This window comes from Rhinopithecus bieti, unplaced genomic scaffold, assembly GCF_001698545.2.
Source record: "Rhinopithecus bieti isolate Rb0 unplaced genomic scaffold, ASM169854v2 scaffold_7438, whole genome shotgun sequence".
NCBI classification, from domain to species: Eukaryota; Metazoa; Chordata; class Mammalia; order Primates; family Cercopithecidae; genus Rhinopithecus; species Rhinopithecus bieti.
The window spans coordinates 634,447-656,141 of NW_016805589.1; the positions used below are offsets into that span (position 1 = coordinate 634,447).

The 21,695-nt window shown below is 41.9% G+C and overlaps 1 protein-coding gene and 1 pseudogene across 2 annotated transcripts; one reads left to right on the forward strand and one right to left on the reverse strand.

The window, feature by feature from the left end:
* Window positions 1-2,836: 2,836 nt before the first annotated feature.
* On the reverse strand, window positions 2,837-5,121 carry TAF7 (TATA-box binding protein associated factor 7). The gene has a single exon (XM_017872894.1). It carries the CDS (start codon window positions 4,394-4,396, stop codon window positions 3,347-3,349), a length of 1,050 nt encoding a protein of 349 aa, XP_017728383.1. The 5' UTR covers window positions 4,397-5,121; the 3' UTR covers window positions 2,837-3,346.
* Window positions 5,122-14,406: 9,285 nt separating this feature from the next.
* LOC108530160 (protocadherin gamma-A1-like) lies at window positions 14,407-17,106 on the forward strand (annotated as a pseudogene). The gene has a single exon (XR_001885767.1). The product of XR_001885767.1 is annotated as a protocadherin gamma-A1-like (transcript).
* The last annotated feature ends 4,589 nt before the right edge of the window (window positions 17,107-21,695 follow it).

A 21,695-nucleotide genomic window follows, 5' to 3' on the forward strand; every position in this document is an offset into this window, starting at 1 on the left:
AACCCAAAAGGAAAAGCAAATTTTCAAGGAAGAGGAAGAGTTCCATTTTGAACCTGTACTTTTTTTGAGATGGAGTTTTGCTCTGTTGCCGAGGCTGGAGTACAGTAGCACAAGCTCAGCTCACTGCAACATCCGCCTCCCAGTTTCAAACTATTCTCCTGCCTCACCCTCCCAAGTAGCTGGGATTACAAGTGCCCACAACCATGCCCAGCTAATTTTTTTTTTGTATTTTTAAGAGATGGGTTTCGCCATGTTGGCCAGGCTGGTCTTGAACTCCTGACCTCAGGTGATCTGCCCACCTCAGCCTCCCAAGGTGTTGGGATAAAAGGCATAAGCCACTGCACCCAGCCATTTTGAACATGTAGACTTGAGTTTCCTGAGATACTTTCAAGTATGTTTCTAGTACACATCTGGCTAAACTAAATCTGAAGCACAGAAGAATCAAAGTTGGAAATGCGGATTTTAGAATCCATTTAGAACTCATAACTGAGACAGGAATAGTAATATCAATATACTATTTTGTTATTGTATCTAGAATCTTTCCTTTCTGTTATTGATGGAACTGCCACTATTGGTGAGATCTTGGTAAGAATAAACTACTTTAGATAAATGATCCACTGTAAAGCCAGATATGGTGGGAGCTTTTCAGGTGTCAATCTTCTAAGTGTAGCAAAATACCTAGATAAACAAAACAGGAAATTTTGTCACCTAGCATCCTAAACTTTGTTGTTGTTGTTTAATATATATTATTTGGAAACCTCAAGACATAATACAAAACCTAGATATTGAGGGAAATCTTGCTTAAGCTTACATATTCTGTGTTAAAATCTTAGTCATGGCCAGGCATGGTGGCTCACGCCTGTAATCCCAGCACTTTCAGAGGCTGAGGCGGTGGATCACAAGGTCAAGAAATCAAGGCCATCCTGGTCAACATGGTGAAACCCCATCTCTACTAAAAATACAAAAATTAGCTGGGTGTGGTAGTGCATGCCTGTAGTCCCAGCTACTCGGGAGGCTGAGGCAGGAGAATCGCTTGAACCTGGGAGGCAGAGGTTGCAGTGAGTCAAGATAACACCATTGCACACTCCACAGCAAGACTCCATCTAAAAAAAACAAAACAAAACAAACTTATAAAAACATTTTCAGTTAAAAGATAAATTAGCAGGCCAGGTGCAGTGGCTCATGCCTGTAATCCCACCACTCTGGGAGGCCGAGGCGGGCAGATCACCAGGTCAGGAGATCGAGACCATCCTGGCTAATGTAGTGAAAACCCCGTCTCTACTAAAAAATGCAAAAAATTAGCGGGGCATAGTGGTGGGCACCTGTAGTCCCAGCTACTCAGGAGGCTCAGGCAGGAGAGTGTTGTGAACCCAGGAGGCGGAGCTTGCAGTGAGCCAAGATCGCACCACTGCACTCCAGCCTGGGCAACAGAGGGAAACTCCATCTCAAAAAAAAAAAAAAAAAGATAAATTAGCCTTCTGAAGCCTGCAAATGTCAGCATATATAATTGTAGACCTGAGGACTAGGTAACTGATGTTTTTTTAAAAAAACATTTTAATACAGTTTCCTGTCAGATACAAGTAAAAGGGACTTTAGGCCGGGTGTGGTGGCTCAGGCCTGTAATCCTACCAATTCGGGAGGCCAAAGTGGGCGGATCACCTGAGGTCATGAGTTCAAGACCAGCCTGACCAACATGGTGAAACCCTGGGTCTACTGAAAATATAAAACTAGCCAGGTGTGGGGGCGCATGCCTGTTAATTCCAGCTACTCAAGAGGCTGGGCAGGAAAATCGCTTGAACCCAGGAGGCAGAGGTTGCAGTGAGCCGAGATCACACCCTTGCACTCTAGCCTGGGCAACAAGAGCAAAACTTTGTCTTAAAAAAAAAAAAAAAAAAAAGAGGCCAGGTGCGGTGGCTCACACGTGTAATCCCAGCACTCTGGGAGGCCGAGGTGGGTGGATCACGAGGTCAGGAGACCAAGATCATCCTGGCTAACACAGTGAAACCCCATCTCTACTAAAAACACACAAAAAATCAGCTGGGCATGGTGGCAGGCGCCTGTAGTCCCATCTACTCCAGAGGCTGAGGCAGGAGAATGGTGTGAATCCAGGAAGCGGAGCTTGCAGTGAGCCGAGATCATGCCACTGCACTCCAGCCTGGGCGACAGAGAGAGACTCCATCTCAAAAAAAAAAAAAAAAAAATGGACTTTATTTTCAAACCCAAGTTTCTCATAAACCAACCTGTCAGAAACAAATTGCATACAACTCTGCCTCTTTTATCAGTAACTGATTTTTCAAAAATAGCTCATGTTGTGAGGCATTAGATTATCTTTAAAGCATGAGAAATTTGGTACCGACTTACTTTATGAGCAATTTTGATGAAATGACATTGATAAATGACCTCAGTTCTCAGATTATTAATTATAGGAACTCAACTGAAGAAAAATAGAAATAAAATCTTAATCCAAACTAATGGAATGGTTCATTGGACTGCACTTGATAACCACTGCTTTGTTTCCAACACTTTGTGCAGGTAGATTTAGCAAGCTTTTTAAAAAAGGCACAAAGGCCTTCATCTACAAAAATCAGGGTAGTTTAAGAAAGCTCTGTATCTAATGTTTCCCAGGTTTCAAGTAGATCAGATAGAATTGGAATCTTAATATGATGCAAACATGACAATTCCCAATTTCTTTACCCTTGCTGTGTTGCTTTTTTTCATAAACCCAACTGCCTCTACCTGCAGAACTGGATCAAATTTCTTAGTCACTAAACTCCACCACGAAACCACCTCAAAAGGGACCTGACTCCCACCAACCATGAAAGAACAAGACACACTATAAAGTGAAAAACAGATGCTTTTATTTATTGTATTGGAAACAACTTAATAAAATTTGCATCTCTACATATGGGAAACTGCTTTGAGTAACTGGGACAACAGCTATTGCATGGGAAAACATATGCAAACTAGCATCATTGTCTCTAGACTAGGTTCTTCTTATTGATCTCATGTCATCATAAAGCAGCAACAGCAGCTTCTAGAAAACAGAGAAACAGCAAAGTCCTGCAGTGGAGCTATAACTAAGGTTGAACCATACATTCCACTAATCCTGCAACTTTCCTACAATCATTTTTCTGCCTATACAATCCTGCTTCTTATAGGATGAACACCTAGCAAAACAATGTAAATTTGCTGAAAAACAAAACTACAAACAAATCAAAGAACTTAACAGAACACACAGCATTAGAAGGACTAGGAAGTGCAAGGTCTTAATATCCGGTACAAGTAATGAAGCCAAAATTTTCTAATGCTGACCAGTCTGAACACTGAAATTAAGTATCAGTTCTTTTTACTTCTCTAGGAGTGATTCTAGCTCTTCTTGCAAAGAGCTGAGTTGCTCCTTTTCTCGGTCTTCCTTTTGTTTGAGCTCATCCAGCACAGCCTGAAATCTGTTCTTGAGAGCCAGATTTTCCACTTTCATGATGAGATCCTCTTGTCGTTTTGCCCTGTCCTGGGTCTCTTGGAGCTTGCCTTTCATGTTGTCAATCTGCTTCTGAATTCCCATAACCAGCTGATTGGTTCCCTCATTTTCCTGGTGCTGTTCATCTGATTCATTTAGCTTGTCCTGTAGTTGTCTCTCCAAATCTTCCTCAGTGTCAATGATGTTTATATCTTCTTCATCTTGATGCTGGGTCTCATCTTCATCCTCACTGCTGCTGCTGAGGTCATTGAATATCTCCCGAAGCTCGTCATGTTCTAATGAGTCATGGCCCTGCCTGTGACCAGACATTCCTGGAGAAGAGATATCCAGGCCTTGATTTTCTGCCTCCTTTGTTTCATCTTCAGCAATTATTTCCCACCGAGTACTAACAGCTTCAGCATCTGTACTCAGCAATCGTTTCACTTCTTTTTCCACATCTGGAGATTCAATATATTTCTTCTTTGCTGTCTTTCGGAACCTTCTCTTCCTGACATTCTTCAGAGGCAGAGTAATTCCGTGGTTCCAGATAAACTTTTTCTCTTTGTCCTTATCCTTTTTCTTGCTTGCTTTAGGATCAGTGCTAGCAACTGGCTCCTCCACAGGTGGATAGAGATCACCATCAACTGTGGATACAAGCATCTGACAGATATCAGCTGTCTTGTAAAAGGTTTTCTTATCAATGGTTTTCAAGCTTTCCATAACACAGGGCAGGTCTACCAATTTTGAGGCCAAGGGAACACGGTCCACTCTGACGATTCCATGACGCCCATCAGGATGTAACTCAATTGTCAGTCTGTCCTTGAGGTTGACATGACCAGACTGTACTGCCCTTCTCACAGAAGAGGCATATTCTGGAGGCAGACGTAAGATAAACTGGCTCTCCAGTTCGTGAGGAGCATCATCTTTGCTTTTACTCATCTTTATTTCTTTGTGACTCACTTCTCCAATAAATGCTGGTTACCGTAAAAAGTTCCAGCTACTGCAATAGTTTAAAACACCAGTTCGCTATGAATTGAAATATTTTAATTACAAGAAGTTCTCTGTAGATCAGCAGCTTAGCGTCTATTTTGCCTTCGTTTTTATTTAAGCTCCAAGTCTTTTCTCTAACTATGCTGTGACCGAATACCAGTCGTTAACACAAAGGCTTATTCACAGACTTAAGTTCGTTAAATCAGATGCAATGCCAAGTCCCAACCTCTAGGTGCCGCTGCCGGACAACGCGGAGAGAGCTACCTAGCTAGGGAGCAGGAAAGCAAATGGCGGCTCCCGCGGAACGGTTTTCGGCCCAGAAAGCCCAGCAGAGATACTCTCAATTTACAAACTCTCCCGGAACAGACACTCAAAACATCAGGGCTCAGCGAGCTCTCTTCGCCTCGGGTACTTACAATCCAGTGACGATTATAAGTTCAGTTTCAACGGGCCGGAGCGAAGGGAAGAGGAGGCCGCAAGGAGCAAAGCGGCAGGCAGCCGAGCGTCTCCTTGTCGTTTCCTTAATTCTTCCTGCCGCTTGGCAGAGTGATCCACTATCGATTACTTCTGAAAGCCCAGGATGGGCAACGCGAAATCTTGCCGAGAGGCGCAGCTCGGAGCACCAGACCCGGCACTTCGCCGGCCCTGCGTCCGACCGCTTGCCCAGAGAAAACGGAAGTGCTACGTTACGACGCGGGGCGGGAGGTGGATGTGAGCGACAGCCCCTCCGGCCGGAAGGGCGGAGCCCCGGCGCGCGCAGGCGCAATAGCGCAATTACGCTGCCCAGCGTGAAACTCGTCTTTTCGCGAGAACTTGCTTTTCCGGGATGAAAATGATAGTGTTTCGGAAGAGCTGTTGGTTTCAAACTATTTAGAGCTTGGAAGAAGACACAGATTCGTCCCCCGCTAAGCCAGCACTTTTAAGGGATCGCTGTGGGGCCGGATGGCTTCTAGACTTCCGGGTGATTCCGGGAGATGGGGGACGCCTGGCAGTAAGCGCCTTTGCTTCTGGAAACATCTCGGATCCTTCCTAGGGTCTAGCCAATCTGGTGCCAATACAAGAATGTGTGGCTACTATACAATGGATTTTAAAGTTCCCAAATCAATGGAGTGAGGAAGACATGGAGCTCACTATATAATTCTAAGCCTCTGTGTGTGTGTGTGTGTGTGTTTTGGAAATGGAGTCTAGGCTGTCACCCAGGCTTGAGTTTAGTGGCACAATATTGGCTCACTGCAGTCTGCACCTCCAGGGTTCAAGCGATTCTCTTGCCTCAGCCTCTTGAGTAGCTGGGATTACAGGCACCTTCCACTACCCCAGCTAAGTTTTGTATTTTTAGTAGAGAAGGGGTTTCACCATGTTGGCCAGGCTGGTCTCGAACTCCTGACCTGAGGTGATTTGCCTGTCTTGGCCTCCCAAAGTACTGGGATTATAGGTGTGAGCCACCGTGCCTGGCCCAAAGTCTATGTTTTGTTTAATATAATTCCCTGTAGGGGAATTGTGCCTCTGGGTTTCCTTCTGTTCTATAATACTCCTGGGGAAACAAGGGTGATTCCTTTTTATATGCTTGATTTATATGTAAATGTAAACAGAGAAGGAAGTGTTCTTCTGCAAGCACAGGTTCATTTTGGACAGAATTGTCTGATAGACTGAGCATCTGGTTAAAGTAGACATAATTGAAGTATTGTTTCCTGCTTCTCATGTATAAGTAATTTTAAATACTTTGACATTTTTTTTTAACTCCAACTCTACTATTTTGCTGTTTTGTGCTTGTCTTTTCTATGGAGGGTCAGGTATTTATCCACACATATTTTTAGTATTTTGACATAACTGGGTAACAGTTGGTACTTATTTCTATTTATTTCCATTTATTTTTGAAATATCTGGTAGAGCATCAAGGCCATTAATATTTAATTTCTATCCTCTAAAATATTACTAATTGCCCCTAGATTTAAGAGAATTCTCTTAAAATGTAATTAACATTTCCAAAATTCACTTTATTCCTGTATGATTGAAAGCTCCATGATAGTGATCTTTTTCTATCCTGGTCATTGTGTCCCAGTGCCTAGTACCAGAACATGGGAGATACACAAAAAATATTTGCTAATTGAATGAAAAAATTGATCTATCTAGAAAGATCATAGTCTTAAATCCTGTAGTGATTTGTGAGAGAAAATACATTCTTTGTCACTTTAAAATGAGATAGAGCCACTTTACATACATTTCCTCTCTAGTCAAGGACAATTCTAATTGTTATGAGGTGGGGAGGTTTGCTAATAGTGTGTGTAAATGTGGTTTAGCTAGAATGAGATACTGTCGTGGGAGGAAATTAAAATGACCTGAGGTTAGTTTGGTTCTTAATGTTAATTTTAAAAGAGAAAGTATGCCCTTCCAGATAACTGTAAATTATTTCTCTTTGCTTATAATGTGTTGAAGAATGTTAGCCGACTTACCTATACCTCTTTTTCAAAGATGAAGCTTTTTCTACTACAGGCATGAGCCACCTCGCCTGGCCATGTTTTATTTAGCCATATAAAATGTGAGGTAATTATACTTGAAAATAATCCAAATATTACTCAGCATCTTCCCTATGAGTTTTATGATGCTCAAATATTCTTATCATAGAAGTTAACTTGAGATAAATTGTATCCAGTTTTTCATTTTCCAAAATTACTATATATTTTAGTTTCTAAACCTTTTTTTACATGGAATATTGCCAGACATAGTTAAAAGGATTAACTAAGGTTTTCTTAATGTATCTAACTCCTTCAGTCCTGAAATATATATTCTGCTTTTGAGTTTAACACATTTTCTATATGCTGTTTTTAGGAGAGGAAATTGTATTGACCCTAAATATTTTTTTAAATTGGGTTTATCAGTGGACATTAAGATAATCTGCTGGGTGCAGTGGCTCATGCCTGTAACCCCAGCACTTTGGGAGGCCAAGGCAGGTGGATCGCCTGAGGTCAGGAGTTCAAGACCAGCCTGGCCAACATGGTGAAACCTCATCTCTACTAAAAATATTTTAAAAAATTAGCCAGGCTTGGCAGCAGGCACCTGTAATCCCAGCTACTCGGGAGATTGAGGCAGGAGAATTGCTTGAACCCAGGAAGCAAAGGTTGCAGTGAGCCAAGGTTGTGCCATTGCACCCCAGCCTGGGCAACACTGGAGCAAAACTCCATCTCAAAAAAAAAAAGATAATGTGATGTGGCAGGCCTCTGCCTATCACTAAGGCCTGAGGCCTCTGCCACATCACATTATCTTAATGTCTACTGATAAATCCCCAGTTTAAAAAAATAAATAAATTCCATTAGACATTCAGAAAAACTCTGAATTGATGAATTATACTCCTGTGGTTGTTCCATGGAATATCTGTGATAGTAGTGAACAAAAGATTTGGGGAGAGCAATAAATTTCCCCGGTGTGATAACAAGTCCTCCAAAGGCTTCCTGCCTGTGATTAAGGAGTGTGGCAATCACGTTACTAATAATCGTGTATGTTTGAAAATTCCATTTAATACACTTTCTAGTTCCTTAAAGGGCTCCAAAGTGTAAGCAGTCCTTTAATACACTTTCTAGTTCTTTAAAGGGCTGCTTATACTTTGGAGGTTAAATTATGGGTGATGGGAGAAATCCCGCTTATATTTAGGAGGTAGAAAATTATAGGGGTGAGGAAATAGCAAACACCACAGAAAAGCCAACTTACATATTGCTATATCACCATATATTTTAAAGGTAAAAGGTTAACTAAAATATATAGCAGTTCCTGTATCTAATAGGATGTTTTCTATAGGAAAAACATTAAAATCTAATTTACACTGGTTTAAACGGTAAGAAAATCTGTGATCCCAAAAAACAGGTAGTCCAGCGCAGCTTTGTCCAATAGAAATATAATGTGGGCCACAGATGGTCAGCCATAGATGTGATTTTAGATTATCTGGTGGCCACATTCAAATAGCAAAAAGAAACAGGTGAAACTTCAATAATTTTAATCCAATATATCTAAGATATAATTGCAACATATTTTTACAATAATATAAATATATTAATAATACATTTTACATTCTTGTTTTGTACTAAATCTTCAACACCTAGTGTGTGTTTTGCACTTACAGCACTTCTCAGTTTGGACTAGCTGCATTTCAAGTGCTCAGGGACCATATGTGGCTGGTTGTTACTCTAGTGGACAGGCAGGTCTAGAAGTTTCAGTGCCTCTAGGCCAGATACAATCATGGTATAGTACAAATTGTTTTTTCTTCCTAATTTTGAAGAATGAGCACTTATTTATACTTTTTCTGTTATTATTTCAGCTCTGCTTTCCTCTCCTTGTAGAATTCCAAAGGCTGCAGTCACGAGATACCAGCCAGCAGCAATAACTGGAGAGCTTTCTTCCTTGTCCGTGACAAGAGAGTCCCTCTCCCCAAGCAGTCTATCTTTCAATCCAATTGGACCAACTTAGGCCATGTTCCTATTCTTAGCTCATTAATACTCACTAGGGAAATACCCTAAGCCTGTGTTTCTGAAAATGGGGAGAGGTGAAGAGACATTTGGTAATGTCTGGAGATATTTATGGTTGTCACAACTGTGGGGGGTGGGTCCTACTGGTATCTAGTACATAGAGGCCAGGGATACTGCTAAACATTCTACAAGGCACAGAACAGCTCCCCACCACAAAGAATTATATGGCTCAAAATAGTACCAAGGTTGAGAAACCCTGCTTATTATTTTAAGTCTGTATTCCTAACTAAGCACTGTCAAGAGGATGAGATTATCATTATTAGATTAAATTTATCAGAACCTACTACAGCTCTGAATAGGTTCTGCTTCCCTAGGTACATGAAGGGTGAAAACCTAAGCTAAAAGGAAGTGTTGCAAGAGGAAAAAGGGCATGAACAACCAATAGTATCCATAAATAAGCTGATTATTTTTGTAATTATAAAAGTATATATCTATTTTAAAAGTATGAATAAGCATCGAATGTAAATTATATCAGTAGTTACATAATGCAGTTACTCAATTTTACATTTTTATCAATATTTTCTACCTTTTATAGTGAAATTTTCTCCCTTAATATATTGAATTTACAGTGAATTTTTTATAATTTTTTACAGTGGATAATTTCTTGAGTAGCCATTTTACGAAAATAAGTTTCAATAGTGTGTCATCTTGAAAAGAAAACGTCAAGAGGGAAAAATTTGTAAGAATTCTTAGTCGAATTTTAATGAATTTTAGTATGGGTGCGGTGGCTCACGCCTGTCATCCCAGCACTTTGGGAGGCCAAGGCGGACGGATTACCTGAGGTCAGGAGTTCGAGACCATCCTGGCCAACATGGCAAAACCCCGTCTCTACTAAAAATACAAAAATTAGTCGAGCATCGTGGCGTGTAGCTGTAGTCCTAGCTACTTGGGAGCCTGAGGCAGGAGAATTGTTTGAACCCTTGAGGCGGAGGTTGCAGTGAGCCATGATCACGCCACTGCACTCCAGCCTGGGTGACAAAGCGAGACTCTGTCTCAAAAAAAAAAAAAAATTAAGAATTTTAATAAAACGTTTGAATTAAATTTTGTGAAATGATCATTTTGTTAATATTTTATCAAAAATAATGATTTGCACCCTTCAGTAAAGCAGCTGGTATTTTAAAATATGTCTTGAGAAAAAAGCCGATACAGTCTCTTGTGAGAACCTTGAAAACTAACCTGCTAGGGATATCATACTGGGCCTCTGGGTGCCGCTGTCCGCCAATCCGTGGCTGGAGGGAAACAAAGCAATCCACTGATGCAGCAGTCCCTGCAGGCTTTTGAGAAACACTATAGGAGAGGACTCTGCCTCTCTTGCAATCTGCTCCAAATATCTTGGTCAGGAATCTCACGATGTCTAGTGACCCAGAGTGAGGCGCTGCCTTTTATTCCTGAGCATCGCAGGGAGCAGGAAGCAGGGAGCAACGGTAGAGAGAGGTATTCGGATCTGAGTACCAGCAAGAAGAAGAAACAGAGGAAGAAGTCCCACATAAGGAAGGCGTGAGGAGTGCAGGAATCGCTGTTTCCCTGCCTGAGGTCTTTATTCTGCGTAGCTGATAACGCTGTAAGATTCTGGAAGAGAAGGCTAGGATTTGAAAGGTTGGTAATCTCTCAGAAGATCTGTGTCTCACTGACGGGAAAAACTACCGGTAAGTGCTGAGAAGCCTCTCTTTACATACAGCCAGAGAGGAGCTTGAGAATGACAGGATAGATCTGGCAGTTATGCCCAAGGAAGACCCTCAGCCATTTGAATTTGAAGGTACTGAAAAATCATATAAGTGTTTTTCATATAAACATATGCATCTTGGATATAAATAACAAAATGGCTTTTAGCACACATTTTGTTTTGGAAATTCTGGAAAACATCTTAATAAGAGGAACTTTTAAGTCTGCAGTAGATTTTGAACACTGGCAGTAACTGTACAAATACGTCAGATTAATTTTAATAGCCATCTCCTCTTCCCCTAGAAGTAAAGGAGAGTACTACAGCAGTATGTACTCTGAATTGCCATTGAAGAACCCCTGAGCCTGTGCAGTGGGACGCTGTGGGGGCCCCCTTACTGAGGAGGCTGAGGCAGGAGGATTGCTTGATGCCAGGTAGAGGCTGCAGTGCACTATGAGCACAACTGTGAATAGCCACTGCATTCCAGCCTGAGTAACATGGCCAGACCCCATCTCTTAAGAAAAGAAAAGAAACCCTGAACCAGAGGAGCAGAGCTGCCACCATTTAGTGATGGGGAGGGGGCAGAACAGCTCAGGGCAAGACACAGGCCTTGGATGCCAATGCCAGTCATCAGATATTGAGCAATGTGTAAGTGGGGTTAGCCTGCAGGAGAACATGCCCGCCACCTCCTCCTCTTCATTCTTCAGGTGATCCCCAATGACCTAGACAATATCTTTAATATAGAGTTCTTTGATCTTTCTACACAATTTTACAGGGCATACAGAATATATTTCCTGTCCAATAATGACAGAAATACTTGATTCTGAAGAGTAACAGTTACAGCATGGAATAGAAGACTGGAGGCAGTTTGAGGGCCCACTTCAGAGTCCTGGTTGAAATGAAGGTTGAGAAGTATAATGCAGTCAGTGCAGGTGACTTTCAGTTGGGTGTCTAGTGCTATCAGAGGTAAGAACTGTGGTTGCCCTAACCAAAACATTAGGACTAAGAGACCTTAAATGAAAGATGAAAATTATTATAGAGAGAAATGATCACACTGGCAAACAATTCACCTCCAAGAATTATGATGTAATTCTTTGTCAGCTACTCACAGATGGAATTCTAAACTGGTAGCAGACCTTGAAGGACAATGTCACCATCAGAACGACCAAGGACAAACTGTCCCTCTCCTGCATCACCTGCATATCATCGGCATCCACAAAAATGCTCATTCTTCAACAAGCCTCCTATTTCTTTTGGATGACTGGGAACACTACCCAGCACCTCCATCACATACTTTAGCACTTCCCACCCTGACTTAGGGTCCCATATGCCTCCTGTTTTTTCTTGACCAGTGACCTGCCACTGTGGGCACTGTCATTCTACATGTCAGTGAGTGCAGAGTGCTGTGGTGTTCATGCAGACTATCTTTGAGCTGACTCTGCAGGCCAGTGACCAGGGTTCAACTTGCTCAGTGTCATCCTGAACCTGCATGTGATTCTGGATGGCCATTGCGAAAATGCAAGGACACTACACCAGGAGTTACAGCCAGGTGGGGCCCTCTTTGATGCTGCACCACTCACAATGCAACCGAGCTATCCCATCACCAAAGTGGACACCAGCTGGGGCACAAAGGCTGACTGTCCTATCATGTGCTTCAGGTCAGCTAATGTGGCTCTTCAAACTAGGAATGTGCCTGAGCTAGATGCGTGCTGTGTCACTGTGGGTAACAGAGATGCAACCTGCCAAGGTTTGTTGGTCAATGGTGAATCATCATGCTGTACGTGGTTGCTGCTCACAGTTTGCAGGAGTTGCTGCCAGACCTCAGCAATCGCCCAGCACCCAACAGCAGGCAGCAGACAACACCCAACAGCTGTAGTTTAACCTGGTGATGGCCTTTGCCTTGATCTCCATGCTGTTTCTCCTCAGTGTGACTCTGGCCATCTTTCTGAACCTGCAATGCCCTCTATAGCCCCATTGCCTGGGGCTGCTTTCAGCCAGATCTCTGGTCCAAGCCTGGATATGAAGTTGTCTCCAACTTAAAGGAAGGAAATTTGCCCTGTTCCTACAATGTATGTGTGGCTTTAGATATTTTTAAAATCTTAATATCTTTACATTAACTCAAGAAACAGCTTTCAACCAGATATTCTCTGCAGTGCCAGCAATGAAGCTTTATTTTGTTTTGTTTTTGTTTTTGTAGAAACGGGGTTCACTACGTTGACCAAGCTGGTCTCAAACTCCTGGCCTCAAGTGATCTGCCCACCTCGGCCTCCTAAAGTGCTGGGATTGCAGGCATGAGCCACTGTGCCTGGCCAGCAATGAAGCTTTAAATGTTACATTTGATTCAAATGTATTTGTGTGATATTTTAACATTTTAATTTTATACTTATCATCCTTTTATAAATCACTCCTGCGTGTTTTTGGTTGCTGAGAGTAGGGAGCCCTACAGGTTTACTTGCTAGTTCTTATGTATATTTTAATTTGCCTCATTAGCTCACAGTTTCTTTGGGGAAAAGTTTGTGCCTATTAATGTGTATTCTGGAAAGTTACGTTCTCTGTTAAAGAGTTCCTTCCTTGCAGTATCAAAGGTGATTTATTGCATCTTTAAATTTCCACTCTTTGGCTCCATATACTTGTCTTTGAGAAGCTGAGAAACTGTAAATTTAGTTATATAAGAACTCAAATTCTCTTTCCAAAACCTATTCTTGAGACCTTTCATGTTTTCTTTCTTTCCTTATTTTTAACTTTTCTCAGTCATGGTGTCATTGGGTTGGCTCGCTCAATTTGTTCCTGAAAATATCAGACTCTGGAGTGCGGATAGCATGCTTCTCTAACTTTGGGGTAAAGATAAGTAAGTCACTCTAAGCCTGAGACATTTTAATTAGTAACCCTTTGCTAATACTGCAGTGATTAAAAGAAAGAAGGCCACATCCTCATCTTAACTGGTTAAAAAATACTGTTAGAAGAAAACCAACTTCTCTTGGAGAAAATATTAAGCGCAATTACAGGGGAATACATATTATAAGAGACAATCTAAAAATAAAGATGAGAGCATTTTTCTTTTCAGCTGTGAAGAATAATATCATAGACTTTGTCTCTGAAATTTGAAATCTAAATTATATATTCATGTGACTTTTCAATGAAATTCCAAGAGCTCAGTTTTATTTTTTTTTTCAAAATGTATTACCTTTGGGTGAATCTTAAGAATTTTTTAAAACCTACATAATGCAAAGACATTTCAAAAAAAGAAGAGGAAAAATAAGCATATGGTTAAACCATGCCCTTAAAAATCCCAAGGTTTCTGATAAATATTCAAATTGTAATGGGAAGGAAATGGGATGGTACAATTTTTTAAAGTCTAGCTTATATTCTAAAAGATTATCTTTCCCTCCAAGACTTTTCATCCTCCAGTCAAAGGGGAGCTGCTCTATGTGGCCTGGGAAATTATCAAGTGGTCAAGCTTTACTACAGAAAAAGTGGAGAGATGATTTTGTCCTCATTGTGATTTTAGGTTTTTACTATCATTCCTTGAATAGCAAACAAGGAAAGCAGATAGCATGAGAATACTAGGATTCTCCTGTATATTTCAATTTGGTGACATTTACGCACACTTAAGGAAGTGAACATATAGTTTCTCCTTTTCATACATATGTTGTAGAATGATTTCCTTGACAATAGACTAAAACTTAAGAAAATATTTAAGTTAATAAGAAAGTTTTAAGTATTTTCTAGGAATGCAGTAACTGGTTAGGACTCTGGGTGCCGCTGTTCACTAATCTGGTAGGTACAGGCAGTACACACACTTCAGGAGGGGGGGGGAAGCTCTTGTGCCTGTTAGAACCTCCATAACCGCCAGATTGAAAACAGACTGTCCAAGACTGCCTAAATCCTGCTTCTGGATGACTCTCCACTCAGAATTCTCCTGAAAATTGGGTTAATTTCAGCTCAGAAAAGCAGAAACGATACCCTTGGTACTGGACTGGAAGAAAACTACGAAGTGAGAGAGCCATGAAGATTCAGAAAAAGCTGACCGGCTGCAGCAGGCTGATGCTTCTGTGTCTTTCTCTGGAGCTGCTGTTGGAAGCTGGGGCTGGGAATATTCACTATTCAGTGCCGGAAGAGACAGACAAAGGTTCCTTGGTGGGCAACATTGCCAAGGACCTAGGGCTACAACCCCAGGAGCTGGCAGATCGCGGAGTCCGCATCGTCTCCAGAGGTAGGATGCCGCTTTTCGCTCTGAATCCTAGAAGTGGCAGCTTGATCACCGCGGGCAGGATAGACCGGGAGGAGCTCTGCGCTCAGAGCGTGCCATGTCTCGTGAGTTTTAATATCCTTGTTGAGGATAAAATGAAGCTTTTCCCTGTTGAAGTAGAAATAATTGATATTAATGACAACACTCCCCAATTCCAGTTAGAGGAACTGGAGTTTAAAATGAATGAAATAACCACTCCAGGTACCAGAATCTCATTGCCATTTGGACAAGACCTTGATGTGGGTGTGAACTCACTCCAGAGCTATCAACTCAGTTCTAACCCTCATTTCTCCCTGGATGTGCAACAGGGAGCCGATGGGCCCCAACATCCAGAGATGGTGCTGAGGAGTCCCCTAGACAGAGAAGAAGAAGCTGTCCACCACCTCATCCTCACAGCTTCTGATGGGGGTGATCCAGTCCGTTCAGGGACCCTCAGAATTTACATTCAGGTGGTGGATGCAAATGACAATCCTCCAGCATTTACTCAGGCACAATACCATATGAATGTCCCCGAAAACGTGCCACTGGGCACTCGACTGCTCATGGTAAATGCCACCGACCCTGATGAGGGATCTAATGGGGAAGTAACGTACTCCTTTCACAATGTAGACCACAGAGTGGCCCAAATATTTCATTTAGATTCTTACACAGGAGAAATATCAAACAAAGAACCACTAGATTTCGAAGAATACAAAATTTATTCAATGGAAGTTCAAGCCCAGGATGGTGCGGGGCTCATGACTAGAGCTAAGGTACTGATCAAAGTTTTGGATGTAAATGATAATGCCCCAGAAGTGACCATCACCTCTGTCACCACTGCAGTTCCAGAAAACTTTCCTCCTGGGACCGTAATTGCTCTTATCAGTGTGCATGACCAGGACTCAGGAGATAATGGCTACACCACATGTTTCATTCCTGGAAATTTACCCTTTAAATTGGAAAAGTTAGTTGATAATTATTACCGTTTAGTGACTGAAAGAACACTGGACAGAGAACTTATCTCTGGGTACAACATCACAGTAACAGCAACAGACCAAGGAACTCCAGCTCTATCTACTGAAACTCACATTTCACTGCTAGTGACAGATATCAATGACAACTCCCCAGTCTTCCATCAGGACTCCTACTCTGCCTACATTCCCGAAAACAACCCCAGAGGAGCCTCCATCTTCTCTGTGAGGGCCCATGACTCGGACAGCAATGAGAATGCACAAATCACTTACTCCCTAATAGAGGACACCATCCAGGGGGCACCCCTATCTGCCTACCTCTCCATCAACTCCGACACTGGGGTCCTGTATGCGCTGCGATCCTTCGACTATGAGCAGTTCCGGGACTTGCAACTGAAAGTGATGGCGCAGGACAGTGGGGACCCGCCCCTCAGCAGCAACGTGTCGCTGAACCTGTTCGTGCTGGACCGAGAAGACAACGCGCCCGAGTTCCTGTAACCCGCCTCCCCACAGATGGTTTCCACAGGATGTAGAGCCTAGCGCCTCCGCGCTCCGCATGAGGCCCGGCTACCTGGTGGACAAGGTGGTGGCGGTGGGACCGAGACTCGGGCCAGAACGCCTTGGGCTGTCCCTACCGCCTGCCTCAAGGCCAGCGAGCCAGGACTCTTCGCAGTTGGGGGGCTGCACACGGCGAGGGCGCACGGCGCGAGCCCTGCTGGACAGAGACAGCGCTCTAGCAGAGCCTCGTGGTGGTCCAGGACCACGGCAGCCCTCTCTCCGCCATGTCACGTCCCAGTGGCCGGTGGCATGACCAGAACCCCGACATCGCTGGCCGATTTGGGCAGTGCTCGACCCTCGCGCCAAAACCAGCGATTCGGGAACTTCACTCTGTACTGGGTGTGGCCGGTGGCCGCGGTCTCGGCTGGCGTCTTACCTGGCCTTCGTCATCGCGTGCTGGGCTGGCGCACAGGCTTCGCGGGCTGGCACAAGTCCACGTCTGCTAGCAGGCCTCGGGGAGGCCCCCCGGCTAGCAGAGCATGCCCGCCTGCGCACTTTTGTGGCCGTGACGTGGGTTCGGGCTTTCCTGCAGAGCCTATTCCCACGAGGTCTCGCCTCACTGGCGGACTGCGGAAGAGGCCACCTGATTTTGCACCCCCAGCCAACTATGCGGACACGTCATCAGCCAGGAGAGCTGTGAGAAAAAGGATTTTCTATCAGCACCCCAGTCTTTACTTGAAGACAAAAAGGAACCACTTTCTCAGGTAAAATTTGTGATGAATGTATAAGCTATTTAGAGAAAAAATAATTCTTTTTTTTTTTTTTTTTTTTTTTTTTTTTTTTTGGACGGAGTCTTGCTCTGTCGGGCGCGGCTGGAGTGCAGTGGGCCGCATCCTCAGCTCACTGCAAGCTCCCCGCCTTCGCCAGGTTTACGCCATTCTCCTGCCTCAGCCTCCGAGTAGGGCTGGGACTGAACAGGCCGCCCCGCCATCGTCGGTCCCGGCCTAAATTTTTTGTATTTTTTAGTAGAGACGGCGGTTTCACGCGTGTTTAGCCAGGATGGTCTCGAATCGTCCTGACCCTCGTGATCGCGCACCGTCTCGGCCTCCCAAAGTGCTGGGATTACAGGCTTGAGCCACCGCGCCCGGCCGAGAAAAATAATTCTTGATTTAACTTACTTGCGTTCACTCTTTACTACAGATAGTTCTTCTAACTCATGTATCTTTGTGGCTTTTTATTACAAGTCCTGGAAAATCACGATTAAGTGAGTCTACACGTTCATATGCAGGTATATTTATAATTGTTCTTGCATTGAAAAGGAGACTGTGATCATAATGTAGGTGGTTGGGTTGAAGGTATGTGTGAGATGCCATCTCTGTCTGGAAGGAGCACTGCATTAGAAACAGGGTGATTTAGCTTCTAACATTTTCTTACTTGCCTTTGTGTTAAAGGGTTTGATTAGAAAAGGCTCACCAATATTTAAATGACTAATACTATTTTCAAATTTTCTTGTTATAAATACCTGCTAATTTACCCCTGAATTTAATAAAGACATCATCTGTCAGGACACTGTGATATTTTATTTGGGGACATTTGAAGAGGTGAAGATTGTCTAAAGTAGTATTTTTAGTTGTGTTCATATAAGATTATAGGGATCTACATAAACTCCAATTTTAAATTATTGTTGAATATTTTAGCCCTTTATTCTATCTTTATTATCAGATTTTTTTTTTAGTTTTGAGACAGGGTCTTGCTGGAGTGCAGTGGCGTGATCATGGCTCACTGCAGCCACTACCTCCTGGGCTTAAGCGATGCTCCCACCTCAGCCTCCCAAAGTGCTGATATTACAAGTGTGAGCCGTGGTGCCTGTACTGAAGAATACATCTATTTAAGTAATTTATGAAGTAACAAAGTGAACAACAGAAAATTTATCATGCAACTTGAGAAATAGATTTGAAACCTCCTGACTTATACATTATACCTGTAATGAAATCAACTAACAAAAATCAAGTATATATCCTACTTTAGTGTGTGTTAACTTTTCAGAAGAAAAAAAAGGCACGGTCGGGGAGTAAGTCCATGCTTTCTTATATTTACTCTGCTCCAATAAAATACAGAGATACACAAACTATAGGAGGAAAGCAAAAGCAAAGTGGTTAGCTGGTCTAAAGCCATGTGAGTTGTAGTCTTGAACTTAAAAGAAGAAATTGAACGTTAGGAAACTGCCTCCAGCAATGTAGTAGGGACAGAAGTGCTTCAGACTAGATAAATGACCTGGACCAGGCTTACTACCTGAATCCAAAACAAGCAATGAGGCCCTTCAGCTGGTTAAAAAGGAAGAGAAAGATGCATGAACATGCTGTCTAGCTGGGCGCAGTGGCTCACGTCTGTATTTGCAACAATTTGAGAGGCTGAAGCGGAAAGATCCCTGGAGCCCTGGAATTCAAGACCAGCCGGACACGGTGGCCTGCAACTGTAGTCCCAGCTACGCGGGGCGGGGCAGGGCGGGGCGGGGCGGACCGGGGCAGGTGCTGACGTGGCGGGATCGCTTGAGCCCAGGAAGTCAAGGTTTCAGCGAACCGCGATGGCGCCACTGCACTCCAGCCTGGGCAACAGAGCCACACCATGTTAAATAAATAAATAAATAAATAAATAAATAAATAAATAAATAAAATAGAAGCTGCCTCCCAATTCCTGTGGTTATAGCTTTCTTGGTAAGCTGTGTAGACCAAGAGAGAGAGACAGACACGATGCTGGATAGAGACAGCAAACACCAAGTATCTCTCATGTGAGCTGTGGTATCCAGAATATCACTGCTGGGCTTCATTAAAGCGTCATTAAGAGACCCAGTTATGGCCTGGGACCTGAGGTCAGATAGAAATTATTTATTTCAAAACCATTATAAATGAGCACTGAACCCAGGAGGGAAGGAGACAGGGACACAGTGTAGAAGAGAAAAACAAACTAAAACTGAAAATTAACAGAGCTCTTCCACTAAAAATAAATATACAAACCAAAATTTAAAAACACACATGTCTCGTAGAATTTATTGTTGCTAGTGAGAAACTTTCTGTCAACAAACTGTTATCTGTTAAGGTAATCTCTGTTTTCTCTCTGATAACTATTGAAGACTTTCTCTCATTCTTGCTGTGTGTCTGTTGCATTTTTATTTTTATTTTTTGCTTGGTTCCAAGAGTATACTCTCAACTGATAACTGAGTTATCTCAGTTCTGGACTTTCTCAGCTCTTATAATCATAACTTTTTTCTGTGTATATACAAGTGAGCTACATTTACCTATTAAAGGACAAATATTACAAAATTAGTTGATTTTTAAAATCCATATTCTAATAATACACATGCTTAAAATAAAAATACACTGAAACAGTAAAACTAAATATATATGTACACACACAAAAAAAGAAAGCAGTCATGTTAATATTAATATAACAACAAAGTTGTATTTAAGGTAACAAACACAAATTGTGATTTTAAAAAAATGAACTGATTATAGTTGTAAAAAGAACAGATGATCAAAAGAATATAAAATATGAGCTTCTATTACCAAAAAATGTAACTTAGAAAATACCAGAATATTTTAACATAATTCCATAAGAAATAATAGACCCTACAGGGAGAAAGATCGTTAATATAAAGAAGATTTAAACAACATAATTTATAAGCTTGATCTATTAGGATTCTAATAGATCTCTTCTACACACAAATATGGAATAGTCATCCTTGAACAGATAGACAATCTACAAGTTTATTATCTAGTCATTACAAAAAAGGGTTCAGCGAATTCGAAAGTACCAATAATATACTTGCCTCACAACACATACTTAAATCACAAAGCAAACATTTAAAAACAGAAAAGGGGAAAAAAGTTTGGATATTTACATCCACACCCTTAAATAACTCTTGGATTTCAAAAATCACAATGACAATGACAACTACTCAGAAGAGAAGGATTTAAATATTATTTATTAAAAATTGTGAGATGCAGCTAAAACTAATTAGGAGTAAGTTTATAGACAAATGCAATAACTTTTTTTAAAAAAACAAACAAAATTCTCTAAAATACATGAATTTAGCTTGCCATTCAAGAAGATAAAAAACACATAATGAGTATATACTAAAATAAAATGATGCAAAAAATAACAAGGAGATACATTTTTGAAATGCAACCATGGAAGAATTCTGAGGATGAAGTAACAAAAGCAGACAAAAAATGTTATAATAAAACCAGTGGGGAGAAAATGAAAATTCTGTCAAGTCTAACGTTAGGACTCATGTAAGAGAGCCAGGCACAATGGCATATCTATAATCCCAGCTATTGAGTAGGCTGAAGCAGTAGGATTGCTTAAGCCCAGGAGTTTGAATCCAGCCTGGGCAGTATAACAAGACCCAATCTCTATAAAACAAAACAAACACAAACACAAACACAAAATAAAATAAAATAAAATAAAATAAAAAACCAAAGCAAGATATACCATAGTAACTACACAAGAAAACATGGTGAGTTGGTATCAATTATTTCCAATACATTTTTCTTCAGTCTTCTAAGAGGAATGGATGAAAGTAAAAATGAGAAAATTTCAACAAGGAAGGAGTCAAAAGGCAAACAGACTAAAGGGTCACCAGAAATGGGCAATTCCACTTATACCACTTACAAAAATTAATTCAAAATGGTTCAAAGAAGCAATATTCGGAAGCAATAAAACCCTTTTAGCTGTTACGTTTAAGAACTAAAACTAGCCGGGCGCGGTGGCTCAAGCCTGTAATCCCAGCACTTTGGGAGGCCGAGACGGGCGGATCACGAGGTCAGGAGATCGAGACCATCCTGGCTAACACGGTGAAACCCCGTCTCTACTAAAAATACAAAAACTAGCCGGGCGAGGTGGCGGGCGCCTGTAGTCCCAGCTACTCGGGAGGCTGAGGCAGGAGAATGGCATAAACCCGGGAGGCGGAGCTTGCAGTGAGCTGAGATCTGGCCACTGCACTCCAGTCCGGGCTACAGAGCGAGACTCCGCCTCCAAAAAAAAAAAAAAAAAAAAAAGAACTAAAACTATACAACTCTCAGAAGAAAACAGGAGGAGACCTTCATAACATTGATTTTGGCAATGATTTCTTGGATATGACACCAAAAGCACAAGCAACAAAAGAAAAAAAATGATATATTGGACTTTATCACAATTAAAAACTATGTGCAGCAAAGAACAATATCAATAGAGTGAAAAGACAGCCCACAGAATGAGAGAAAATGTTTCCAAATCATGTGTCTAAGAATGGATATCCAGAATAAAGAACTCCCATAATACAACAACAAAAAAATCCCAAAAAATTGGATGTTAAAATGAGCAAAGGACTGGAATAGAC